Raw genomic sequence first — 12,981 nt, 5'->3', positions numbered from 1 at the left:
CCCCCCCCCCTGGTGCACCCAGTTACGAGCGACGAGATCAGCTTTCTCTATATGCCCTACACTCATATGGCGTTATCATGAGGGCAAAGTATAAAATCTCAGGCCTCGGAGACGTGCTCACTCAACAGGGCAGCAGGTTGCAAGATGACGCATGTTCGGTATGTGCTTGAACGCTTTGATAAAGGACAGCACGTTGATGGCAGAGTGGAACAGGGAGGGTACTGGTTCGAAGTTGAACGGGTCTTCTCTATCTTCTCGCATTTTACTATCGCATACCGGGTTTTGGGTGAGCGATTAATCAACATCGTCACAGTACTTTCTCCGTTTTGCTTGTCCTACTTCCTCAAACTTGGGTTGCTTCAAGCTTGTGACGTCATGCCCTTCTAACCTGGCTGAGAAATCCTTGTCTATCCTTCTCTTACGCCCACTGCAAGGAGTTGCAGAACTCTCGAGGGCACACGAGGCTATGATTGCTGTTGCGGTTACCTCCGGCGAATTGTTTGGACTGTAAGCCTCGAGCGTTTTAGTTGATGCCACTGGTGGTTTTTCCGCATCCAATCCTGTAAATGTTGTTGAAGACGGCTGATGCAGATATACTTTAGGTGTCAAGGGCCGGTCTGAGATGCCTTCCCCTGTTGACCGCGTATCGGCTGGTGTGATCGGGGATTGTGTGGACTTGTCTTGTGGCCCAGAGCCAGCGGCTGCTTGATACTGAGATTCTTTGGTGCGGTTTTGGCCTGAAACTTTATGCTCCTGTGGATTAAAAGCCTGTCGATCATCAGGCAGCGGCGCGGCGGTTATTTGTGCATCGTCGCGTAACTCCGTGATTCTTGTCGATCGCCAATTTTCCTCAATTTGCTGTTCTAAATCGTCATCGTAGCGCACGTCAAAACGGTCGATACGTTGTGCCCCGTCGTCCGGGGTAGGGAGGTCGCTAATGTCCACACTGTCGCGATTGTCGCTCGGCGTTCTCGGTATTTCGCTCGGCGTCCTCGGTAGTTCTGGCGGGGTTTCCATCTCTCGTCCAAAACCACCTTGATCCGGGCTGCTAATGACTCCGTAAACGAATTCGATAAATGTCTTTAGGCTACCACCACTGATGCTGATGTTTTGGGCAGCAAGGCGGACATCCTTAGGCGCGGCTTGATACGCGTCAGTGTCCAGCGCGGCGCATAGAAAGCCGGTTATTCCATCCCCAAGCGTCTTGCAGCGATACTCGAACTTCTTCTGCAAAAGCTCTTCGAGATGGGTGCGATCCTCAGCTAACCGTGCACAGTCCAGTGCGTCGACAACGAAGTTATCTCGTGGCAATAGAGGAATATTACATGTATTGAATTTTTGCCAAAAGTCATGAAGAATTTTAGGGTCGCGAAACCCCGGTTTTGCGATGTTGGCCCAGGCCCTATCCTCATCTGCCGTAAATTCCGGTTGTTGAAAGTCCATGATGTGTCTGTCTGCTGTCGAGTACAAATCTGATGTTGCATGGAAGTAGAAGGAGGAATGGTTGTCGACGAGGTCCCGGCAGCAAAGGCGTAGGAGCGTTCGACCCACTTGCTTAGCGCTAGAGCCAAGTGGGGTAAGCGCCCATTTATCAGGATACCCGAAACCTGCACTGTGACTTGATTGGATTTGTGATGAGCTGACCACCATATGTTTTGACTTGTATTCAGAACCAATGGTTTTTTTACCCGTCCAGTAACTTGGGTCGCACCCTTGCCCAGCCTTTGAAGCGCTAACGCAGCTCTCATAAAGCATGGCTCACCCTTTGCCCAAATTCGCCTCACTAGTTGAGGAGCCCTTTCAGCTTATTCTTACTTTTTGACCTAGAGTAAATATGTCATCAGCCATTGGGAGCACGACCAACCCTGTCAGCACGGCTGAAATTGAACGGTACATGAAGCAGGATCAGGATCAGCCAGACGTCACTCACGATGCCCCTCTGGCTACCACGCCAGCCCAACAACTTCCTCAAAACAGCAAGGCATTAACCCAAGAGCGAGCTCTGATAAGGCATGTGCAAACTCAAAGTACCGACAGGAATCTAACTGACCCAAGTTTCAGGTCTCCTGCCGAGCTCTCAACTGAAATGCTCACAGCTGCGCTCGAACGTGCAACACTGGACTCACTGCCAAATGCACGACTAGTGCTGGCCTCGACCGGGCCGCTCAAGAGTTCGCACAGTATTCCTCTAAAATCCAGTATAGGGGCCTGGGGTATGGTCGGTATTGTGCAACGCACGCAAGATGTCAACTTCACTATCTGCCTTCCATTTTACGACCCTCCGAGTGACAATACGTCTCGGATGATACCCAACCAACTCGTTTGCAAGATATATTATGATCCCGGCCGGGAGTCGTGTTTGTTTCTCAATGCGTCTATATTTGAAATCACTCTGACTTACCTGGGGCCGAAAACGACTGAGAAAGTTGTATCTACTGGCAAACAACTTGAAGTTTGGCCCGGGCTATGGAGGATTACGTACACATCGGAAAAGTTCGGGACTCTTCAGCACCTCGTCGATTTCTTGATTTTGCGCAAAAAATTCAAGATTTTCACGCAACGCCCTCAGCAGGCCGCATCCGAGTTTCCGCTGAAACATAAAATCGAGGATTCTCAACATACGGCTTCCAAACGACGCAAGGGCGATGACAATATCTTGGAGACTATAGTCGCCCCAGCCACGAAACCTTTGTCTTCAACCGTTGCAAATCAAGCGGCAGAACACGGACCCGAGACTCGGCAACTCCAGCTTGTTCAATGCAAGGGGACACCGTTCCTCCCTCTGGAAAACGGTGATGTGGCAATTGTACGCAGCACCTTGCAAAATCCAGAGGAAGGTGAACATCATTCTCCCGACCCAGCCAACTATGAGCTTACCCGAATAAAGCTACTAGGCAAAACCACGGCTACAGTAGTCTTTGCTGGCCGCCACTCGGGTTTGGAAAAAGACATAGCGGTGAAGGTGATGAGATACAAAGGCGAAAGCCGGGGCCAGCTAGTACGCAGTGCAGATAGTTGGGAGAGAGAAAAGAAAATCTTGGAGCCTCTCGACCACGTAAGTTTTCGGTATAATCAAGCCAGCCAGGAAAGCCAATATGCTGACAGGCTCATAGCCTAACATTATGTCACTCATAGAGTTCGATGGCCGTCTCCTCGCCCTTTACGTTGAGCTACTTCCTCGTTCCCTCCGCGATGTACGGCCTAGACTTGAGCATGCTAGCGAGATCCTTCACAACATGGCATCTGCCCTTGACTACCTTGGCAAAATGGGCATCGCCCACAACGACATAAAGCCAGGAAACATTGCATTCTCACCAGCGCGTGGCGCAGTCCTAATTGACTTTGGCATGGCGACCACATTAGGGCATCACAGAGCTGGGGGGACGCCCAAGTATATGGCGCCCGAGTATTGGACCTCGAGCTCATCGAGCTCTGCCGGTGAAGTGTGGGCTCTTGGAAAGACGATGCTTTACGTGCTTGGGAAGGTCGTTGTCCCTGAAGAATTTGGCAAGAATGTTGACATAGTGAAGTTTGAGAAGGGAGATCCAGACGAGCGACTGGCATTGAACACATGGTTAAAAATTGTTGGCGGATTGAGAGATAAGCTCTCGAAAGATTTGATTGAAGGGGTTGTTCACAGAATGCTGGAGACCGATGTCAAGCTAAGGATCCCAACAGCCAAAATCTTGGGATTTTTAGGCCAGATCAAGCAACTTAGGTCTGACTAGACTCGAAGACTCTGGTTCCCTTGGCGCCACGGCTGGGACAGGAAACTTAAATGTCCAAGTAGAGGTAAACCCCCTTATAATTGCCTGATACCTTTTCAGCTCTAAACTCGAGGTTATCCACAAGCCCAGTAATCCCTAGCCAGCCGTTACCCTCCTCGGCATAGGCATCACAAGTTTCCAAGATTTTAAGTACACCTTGGAGCTTAAAAACCCGATTAAATAAAGTTTTCGTGACTTGGTTTACTATGTAACTCACCTTACCGTATTTGGACGAGGTTTCGACGAGGTTTAAGCTTCGACCAGGTATGATATGTTCTGCAGCGCTGTGTTTTGGCTCGTTCGACGACAATCTGGACATAGTTTCCACACGCAAGCCATGAGCCCAAATGTCCCCCCCCCAAAGCCCACCTGGACAGGCAGATGATTTAACCATTAGGAAAAGGAGTTGTCACACGCGAGGCAATCCGCTCCGCGTCCTCAATGACTGGCTTTTTAGTTTCTATTGAATGCCAGTCACGATACTGGATGTCAAGCCGGAGGCTGTGTCGTACATGTGTTGTGACTCATACTCCAAGCTGTAGTATGATTAAAACGCGCCGCGATAGGCTGGTACATGGTAAAGGTCTTTTTCTACTACAGTATCCAATCAATCCCTTAACGACACGTCCCGACGCGTCATTCCAATGTTCGCGCTACCGCATATCGCCCCCTGGCGCTGGCCAGCCAGCGCGCTCGCATAACTAGTCTGCAGAGGTGCTGAAGGGGGGGGAGGGTGGGGGTGATGAAAAAAGACTGATTGGAAGAGCCGCTAAGTCGCCTCCCCTATGTATTGCTCCCCAGGCGTATCTCGACACGCTTACGCCGTTACATCACTCCCTTCGGGGATTGATAAGGGAGGGGACATAGCCTCCTTTTTGATTGGCGATATTATGGAAGGGCGTTGTTCAGAGTGCAAAAAGCCGATAGCAGCTGCCTTGTAATCACCGACCCAATTTAGCAGTATAACGATGGCAAAGACAGAGCCCCCGCTACTACTATGATTATCAGTCTCGGCCATGACTGGCGTAAGCTCGATGCATGGGACTGCGCGGGAGGCGGGTCGGACGATGACACTTCTGGGCATTTCAAGGGCTTTTTCTGCTGAGTACGTAGCAGAGTGAGATCGAAGATTCAGGCATTGTCGAGGATCGGAAACCATATCCGGCACTTGACTTTTACTTTTGCACACTCTTAAAGGTGCCTTCCTGTCCCTTCTGGTACACCCAATTGGCGGCCATGAGATCAACTTTCTCTACACGCTCTACATGCATATAACCTCTTCCCTGAGCACGGTGAAGTACGGTATCTCAGGCCAGCAAAGTGCCGTTCTTTATCAATGCCTTGAGGAGCCTGGCTAACGTGCGTCATCTAGCCATTCGCTGCCCTGGTTGGAACGCCAGAGAGCATTATAGGCGCGGTATTGTGAGTTACGCAATTATCAGTTTTCGCACTTCTATGTAACGTGCACCCCTGGATAAACTGAACAAACTCACGCTCTCATCGGTCCACTCTTCCGCTTTAATGTACCTTAGATACTCCCAGCGCCCAAATAACCCCAGGAAGCCAGCACTAGTAGTTTCAAGAAGCTAGGGTAGAAGACACCAGGGTATTTCACCTCCTTTCAACTCGCTCTCTTTCGATAAATCATCTTTGCTTTGACCAAAATCGAGCGAGACGGCTCCCCGAGCCCGACTGAAAAAGGATATTCTCGACCGAATGTCGATGGATATTCCGAAATGCCTTGGCATAACCCCCTTCCCCCCCCCCCCCCCCCCCCCCCCCCAGTATCAACATGTGCGGTCGAGAGAGAGGGGGTACGGTCCTTTTCGATGCCCCACCGCCCCGCCGCCGCAAATGTGCAACTCTGCGCTGTGTTTATCGAGCATCTGCCAGGGAACTTTAACGATAACAAAGCAGACCTGATTGGGAAGGTACCGCGTTGGGGGAACGACAGGTCCTGACACCTTATCCGCATAATCGCACGACTGCATGTCGCTCCCTTACCTAGGACCAGCCAACGCGCTCTCATTTTGGCTCTACTCGAGGGTCGTGAGGGAGGGGAGGACACCCTTCCTGATTGAATATGATGGGAGGACATTGTCCGGAGTGTAGTTATCTGTGCACATTGTGAGCCAGAAATCTATCTCCATGCCATAGCATACACCCTTCGTCTGTAGAGGTTGATGCCTGGTTTGTTCGCTGGAGCTTTTGGCCCGTCTCTCCTACAGGGAGTACCAGCAACTCAACGGTTTTCTCACCTTCTACGACGTTATCAAACTGGTAATCAGTTGTGACGTTTCTCCTTCCCCCGAGGAAACCCCTTTAAAAGATCCTTCAAAACGAATCGATTTGAAGAGTTGATCATCCTCACTAGAGACATGGTGTTGGTAAGGCGTCGGAATCTGAGATAACACATATGTCTAATAGAAAGCACACCCTGACGGATGCCTATTTTCTACAGTCTGGGGAGAATGCAGCTGTAACTGCGGTTGAGAAGCTATCGACAACATATTCAATCGATTTCCTGGCTCTGTCTTGTCTCTTGGCCAGCTACAAATGCTGGCAGGCCCGCATGCTCTACTTGCAGGCCGACTCAGGGGACTTTGAAAAATCGCTAGACTGATTCGATAGATTTTGTGCTTCATACGACGTAACATCACAACAAAAAGTGATGAGCAGACTTGGCAGGCAAAGTATCCTGGTTCGCTCGGCACCGAATGATACGTTGGTACGCGTATAACGTAACAATGAAACCGGCTGCGAACTCTCCCCAGTCCCTCGAGCAAATATTCGAGGCGTCAGGACCCACAGCATCCTCTTGACTGCATATATTTTGCGTCCTCTCGACCGCACCCTCTCGACCGCACCCTCTCGACCGCACCCTCTCGTCCGCATCCTCTCGTCCGCATCCTCTCAACTGCATATATTTTGCATCCTCTCACCTGTATTCTCTGGACCGCACCCTTTCGACCGCCCGCACCTCTTCGCCCAGAAGACTTTGCCAAACTCTTCGAAATGGACCGCGAAAAAGAAATTAAAGTCGTGGAGGAGCTTTTGGGTGGGCTGAAAGCGGGGGCCAAAAGACCAGGCAAACACTACCCTGAATTAGCTGCCCGTATGGCAACCTTTCGGTATCAGCAACCGAAGCTTAGCCTCTCCATAGCCGCCTTTCTTACCCTTTCTCGTCCTATCAGCTTAACACAATGGGGTTTGATTTCCAGGTATCCAAGTATACTTGACGAAAGAGCTCCAGATCTCAACAAATCATCAACATTTCGGTTGTGTGATTGGACAGTCTTCCTCGAGAACCTCATGCAGAAGAATCAAAAATGGACTGTTCTCTCAGAATTGTTTTACTTGGGTAAGTAACTAGGTCTTAATCTGGTTCCACCACCTTATAATAACGTCATGAGCAGAAGGGAATTCTGTCTTTTCTGGAGAGTACTCGCCTGATTTCTACCAGAAATGGAAAACGTTTCAACAGCAGACCCAGGGTAAACGGCCTTGCCACAGGGAAGACGAAAGTCATTTCACACAATCGAGGCCATCAAAGCGGGCCCGGACAGGTATTCAATCATCTTTCGAACCTGTAATTGCTAGCAGGGTCACTTTATCAGGTTTGGCTATATCTTATCAAGTTATATTCTTGGGCCTGAACTCGCAGTCTAATTTCAGCGTATAGATTCATCTCACGATACCTCGAGTCCGAATGCTTCACTTTCATTCATAACCGCCGCACATCCTACGCTGCAAACGAAAATCTCAGAAATTCCAGCTACAATCAACTTGGAAGGTATCGGGAAGTTCGACTTCGAGAAAGCTCTCGAAAGAATACTTATAGAGCATGGATCAGATGCAGCTAACGACGCTGCAAAAACGCTTGACCACATGACTGATCAATCTTTTCGGGCGATATCTCTTGAACAGGGCCTTGTTGCAGAACAAATAAGTAACTTGTTTGTTGAAGTTAGCGGACAGTGGATGGCCACTGATGTGCGGCGGGTTGAGCAAGTGTTTGGGATGGGCCGATCATGCAGTGTTCAACTAAACATCCCCGAAGAACGACACGGTGATGCCGAGATAAAGTTTTTAATACCACGGGTATTGGGGTTTGGATTGATGGACAAATATCCAAAGATCCCCGTATCCGTAACCCCTCGAAGCGAACGTCAATTAACGATAGGTTCTTTTTCGAGGAACCTACAAGTCTGTGAAGCTGGCAGGACAAAGTGGCCTAGCCAAGTAGAACTGGAAGAAGGAACTGCATCGCCGACTGTTAACTAGTCTGCGAATGGCGATGGTTGTGTATCACCCGGTCAATAATATCATTTTCGACGAGAACCGAGGAAAGCCCTGTGTCGTGAGACTGGTCACGGAGTATGCCCCAATTGTGGGGGGAGTCGCAACGCCACCTCCGAGTGGATTAATTGGTGGCGAAGCAATATTGTTGGAGGAGTGTATATGGGGCGGTCAACTCGTGCTTATAGCTACTAATATCTCTTTAAAAAAAACTAATTACAGCACTCTTGCATTAATTGAGACCGGAGCAAATGAATATTTCACGAACCGACTTTTGGCCGCACGGCCATACACAGCCTTGAAGACCCCGCAAGGGCTACAAGGAGAAGTTTATAACCTGGTAGATAAAGAGGGATTTGCATATGAATCCAATCATAATCGCCATGCAGGATCCACCATCGGGGACGCAGGGGCATAAAAGACAAAATGGTCCGGTTTTAAATTTGTCATCATTCGCCCAATGGTACATCAATTTACACCACCAAGTAGCATATGCATGCCCCTCTTGCCTGAGTACCCCGCTAAGACCCCTCCCCCTCGGATGGGCTGGCCTTAATGCGTCTGTGAATCCTCATCACTCATTTTCATCCTTTCAAACAAAGTCCTTCTGCGACCCCAGAAGCCTCCAGAGATATGAGCGACGACGACGACGTATGTACAGCGAAAGATAAATTCGAACCAAAAAAGTCTAGGCTAATTGATTTCAGGTCTCCAAGCTCCCATCCGGCCAAGCGAAAAATCTTGTTGGCCAGATGATTACGTTTACGCGTTCCGCCACAATCACAGTCAATCCCGCCATGTCCAGCCCTGACGGTTTCGTCTATATTTATCAAGCTACAGTCACCAAGTTGACATTCGATGCCTCTCAAAAGAAGTTTGAGACTAAGATAGAAGTTGAGCGGGACTGGTATATGGAAGCAAACAGGGTTAATGTAACACGGACAGACCGCTAAATTGTTTTTGTTTTCCTTTTTGTCGACGCAGGCTTCTACATCAAACCCAATCTCTGCTGTATTACTTGTCGGGATTCTTTTCTCGCCCCGATTTTTTTTTTCGAAAAAAAATCGGCTTTCCTAATATCATTTGTTATATAAAACCACACGTGAAATATGTGCATAGAAAAGCGGGCGAGCGAGCGTTCCCCACGTAGCTCGTAGGCGCGTGTCCGAAAAAGAACGTCTTCGCGATGGTCGCGACCCAGCTTAAACTGCCACTAGAGCTACTAAAAACGACAAAGAATGTTACAGCCATTAAATACAACGATAAATGGCAGGGCCAGCAGAAAGCCGTGTTACATTACGCATGATTTCATGAGGCCGCTCAAGCAACGTAATGAGAAACGCTATTGCTTCAAGACACACTTCGCCAAGCGACGAGGCCGCATCCAAAACAACAACTCTAAGCTCTTGTCAGCATCTTGGCGGTTGAATTAATGAAAGCTACACCGTAGCTTCTATCTATAGGCAGAGCGATTGATGTTAAGTGCGTCTTGTCTGGATGGTCGCACCCTCCCGACCGCACCCATTCGCCCACGCGATTTTGCGATTGCCAACAAAGTTCTTCGAAATGGTGCATGAAAATGCAAGATATCAGCAAAGCTGAACACCATATCCTCCCTGGTGAGGAGTTCCCATAAAGAGAATGCGAACATGTTCATAGTTTGGTTGATCGTTGCTCGAGCAAAACACTGGACCGTTGGCGCATCCCATAACAACAAAAAAAGACATCTGTTTGTATAGGCATTCTGGGATGACAGCCAGAACGTGTCGCACTGCGTACGCTATCCTTCTATCACATCCCATCTTTTCCCTCTTACATTTGAACGTATCCAGGTACAACACTTATGAAACTGGCTAGCGCGAGGGGTACAGTGCGGGAAACCGTACCTCATTGCTCCTTGGAAGGCCTAAAAGCTCCTCCAAGCAATCTTTATTACCCTTTTTCGTCACTGCAAATGCACTCTAAGAGCCTGCATAAACGCGTGACTGATCAAAACACGAATACGAATTGGTTTGATTGGCCTGCACCCAAGTATTCCCTACGTGATTACAGCCTGAGGAGATGTGGATCCTCAACGTTCCTTCGAAGGGAAGCAATAGTCTTATGTATTGGAGCGGATGCAGACATGGTGCAGACAAGAGGATGCGGTCGAGAGCGTGCATGCGAGATCCCAGACACATACATTCCACATGCATCTTCTCGACCGCATCTTCTTCTCTACACCCTCTCTTGATTTATTCCACTGAATTTTCGAATTGCAAACCATTCAGTGGCTGTCCATTTCAGCTTGGCTTTCGAAAGTTCCAACTCGCCGCCGCGTCCGAGTCTTCTGTGCCATCAGGGTGGCACAACCGAAGGTGACACTATTATATCTACATACCCGTTGTTTGTGCTATTGAATCAAACTCCGACGCATATGCAGCGATGTCCAACCAGCAACATCGAAAATTCAGTTGGCTACAACAGTAAATGAAGGTGGTAAAGAATTCCATGAGGCTGTTTTTATCCAGCATTAACGTCAAACCTGACTCCCAGGTTGATAAATGTTACAATAGCTATATCTATGCTTCGCAGGATTTCTAACGCTTAGTCAGCATTGGGAGTATAATATCTTCAAAGCGCTATACCCCAGATCGTGCTAGCCCACTCCAGTCAATCAACACCAGTTTCAGGGTCATTAACACCCCAAGTGAAGGCCCACATTATTGAGCCACCAGGAAACGAGTGTCAAAAGCACAGGCCACACCTTATCTTGACTTCTTAGGGGTCGGTGCTGTCGTTATGCGCTTGTGCTTGCCAGACAGGGCCGGGCCTTGGACTGTGTCGGTATTGCCGTCATTCCGGCTTCCCCACGAGGTCTACAGCACCCCCTTGCGTTAAAAAATCGTCACATTTCGATAAAAGAAGCGAGGGGTCTTTCTACCTGATGCAAAGTAAGGCCGGCGTAAATCTTAATCAGGCCATGGAAGTATCCAAAAAGGATTGATACAGGAACAAATGCGATATCTGCTGGGCAGCGCCGGATCAAACCTACAAGTTTGACCAATTTAGAAAATCCCAGGAAAGCGAGCTGCGCATAAAGAGCAAACTTCCGATAGAGCGGGTTCCAGCACTCAGTGCCCCACCACAGAGCTGCCAATATGAGGAAGTCAAAGGCAAAGGCAAGTGAGGTGAAGGTCGCAATGTGTAGCGCATATGTGCACCACCATTGTTGTCTGTGGAGAAAGAAAACATCTATTAGTTGCTGGGTCTCTCCAGATCTGCGTCGGGGGGGAGGCTTACTTCCAAACATAACGCTCTTTAATTAGGCTCGTCCAGTTGCTCCGCCAGTTGCTCCTGGCCCACCTTGAACATTGGTAGAGAAACTTTATGTTGTTTTCCAGCGTCGTTTCAACCTCACATTCCGGCTCGTACTGAATCCAAGTTCTCCACTGGTGACTAACGAGCCAACGGCTCACAAAGTTGTCATCGTCGGCCTTGAGTATCTTACCCCACCACTCCTCTTCCATGAATCCTTTCAGAAACTCGTAGTCCTGGAGAATTTCGGATCGGTAGGCACCAGTCCGACCCGACATACAAGAGGTACCGCCGTCCATGTTATGTGTTGCAGAAATCTCAAAGTTGCGCCTCTCGATGTAGGCAGCGCCCAGCCAGTTCCACATCCTAGACGCAAACGTCCCCTCCCTAACCCTCTTCACCCGCTGGCACGTGCCAACGCCTCCAATCCCCACATCCTCGAACGGGGCCAAGATCCATGGCATTATAGTCGATGGCCAGATCACGTCGTCATCGGCCATAATGATGATGCGGGTCTTGATTTTGGGCAGCGCCTCACACACCTGGATGCGTTTGTTGGCGTACTGAGTGCAGAGGATGCAAATTTTGGAGCTGGAGAGAATTTTTGTAGCCGCTTGCAGATCATCAAACTTGTCGGCGGTTGTGATAATGATCAGTTTGTGCGGCTGTGTGGCCAGAATGCTCTCAAACGAGGGCCGAATCTCATCAAAGGTGTCGTGGATCGTGGGAATCACCACCGTAACATCATCCGCCGTGTAGGAGGGATTGGTTGGGATAGGCTTAGACTTGTAAGTCCAGTGACTATAGCAGTGCACAATAAGTCTGATGTATCTATGCAGCCTGAGAAGGAAAGGTCAGCGCATCGATTGAACCGTAAATGCGGAAAAAGACAAGTCACACACCACATCATGCAGAATGCTATGAGCCAGGGTGTTAAGAACTTGGGAAAATATCTTAGGGACATTGTCGAAACAAATTCCAGACTTGAAAGCCAGCTTTGCATTCAGTAGTAATAAATATGGATGAAAAAGACTACTAGTGGGATGATACAGCCATTAAATAAAGCGATAAATTGCGGGGCCAGCAGACAACAGTATCATACCAAGCATGATTCCATGACATCGCTCAAGCAAAAGTAATTAAAAACGCTATTGCCGAGGGCACACTTCGGTGGGTGACAAGGTCGCATCCCAAGCAAACAGCTCTAAACTCGTGGGCGTCTTGGCGGGTGAACTAATAACAAGCTGCACCGTAGTTTCCGTCTAAGGGCAGATTGATGCTCAAGCGCGTCGTGTCTGGATGGTGTAATCATGACCACTCAAACAGCGCACCCGTGTCAGTCTCTTCAAGCCGACTAAACCTTGACTGAACGCACCCTGTCCACCGCACACCTTCACCCACAGCTGTTAAGAAGGCTAAAATTTAGTGAAGAGCGTGTCGATATTCATCGTTTACTCTAGCCACAAGGCTTTCCTCGACAACAAGCAATGTCTCGTGCAGACTGCCCTTGGATTGGATATTTACACCAGAATTTTATAGTTTACACCACGGAAAACGGAGTTTCTGCCCCAATGATCCAAGTACATACACGCATGAGTGTAGCGAGGCTGGGCAGAGC

General features: G+C 49.0%; 4 protein-coding genes across 4 annotated transcripts; 2 read left to right on the top strand and 2 right to left on the bottom strand.

Moving 5' to 3' along the window:
- Positions 1-294: 294 nt before the first annotated feature.
- On the bottom strand, positions 295-1,443 carry PgNI_01075 (uncharacterized protein; the record flags this gene model as incomplete). The annotated part of the gene is made up of 1 exon (XM_031121151.1): positions 295-1,443. One exon carries the CDS (start codon positions 1,441-1,443, stop codon positions 295-297), a length of 1,149 nt encoding a protein of 382 aa, XP_030987609.1.
- Positions 1,444-1,834: 391 nt separating this feature from the next.
- On the top strand, positions 1,835-3,728 carry PgNI_01074 (uncharacterized protein; the record flags this gene model as incomplete). Its single annotated transcript, XM_031121150.1, has 2 exons — positions 1,835-3,055; positions 3,114-3,728. 2 exons carry the CDS (start codon positions 1,835-1,837, stop codon positions 3,726-3,728), a joined length of 1,836 nt encoding a protein of 611 aa, XP_030987610.1.
- Positions 3,729-5,756: 2,028 nt separating this feature from the next.
- On the top strand, positions 5,757-8,484 carry PgNI_01073 (uncharacterized protein; the record flags this gene model as incomplete). Its single annotated transcript, XM_031121149.1, has 2 exons — positions 5,757-5,878; positions 8,052-8,484. 2 exons carry the CDS (start codon positions 5,757-5,759, stop codon positions 8,482-8,484), a joined length of 555 nt encoding a protein of 184 aa, XP_030987607.1.
- A 2,329-nt stretch (positions 8,485-10,813) lies between these two features.
- PgNI_01072 (uncharacterized protein) lies at positions 10,814-12,327 on the bottom strand (the record flags this gene model as incomplete). Its single annotated transcript, XM_031121148.1, has 4 exons — positions 10,814-10,924; positions 11,101-11,281; positions 11,349-12,203; positions 12,266-12,327. 4 exons carry the CDS (start codon positions 12,325-12,327, stop codon positions 10,814-10,816), a joined length of 1,209 nt encoding a protein of 402 aa, XP_030987608.1.
- Between the last annotated feature and the right edge of the window lie 654 nt (positions 12,328-12,981).

The sequence above is a fragment of the Pyricularia grisea genome (genome assembly GCF_004355905.1).
Source record: "Pyricularia grisea strain NI907 chromosome Unknown Pyricularia_grisea_NI907_Scaffold_1, whole genome shotgun sequence".
NCBI lineage: Eukaryota > Fungi > Ascomycota > Sordariomycetes > Magnaporthales > Pyriculariaceae > Pyricularia > Pyricularia grisea.
This window is presented reverse-complemented; position numbering and strand designations above follow the sequence as displayed.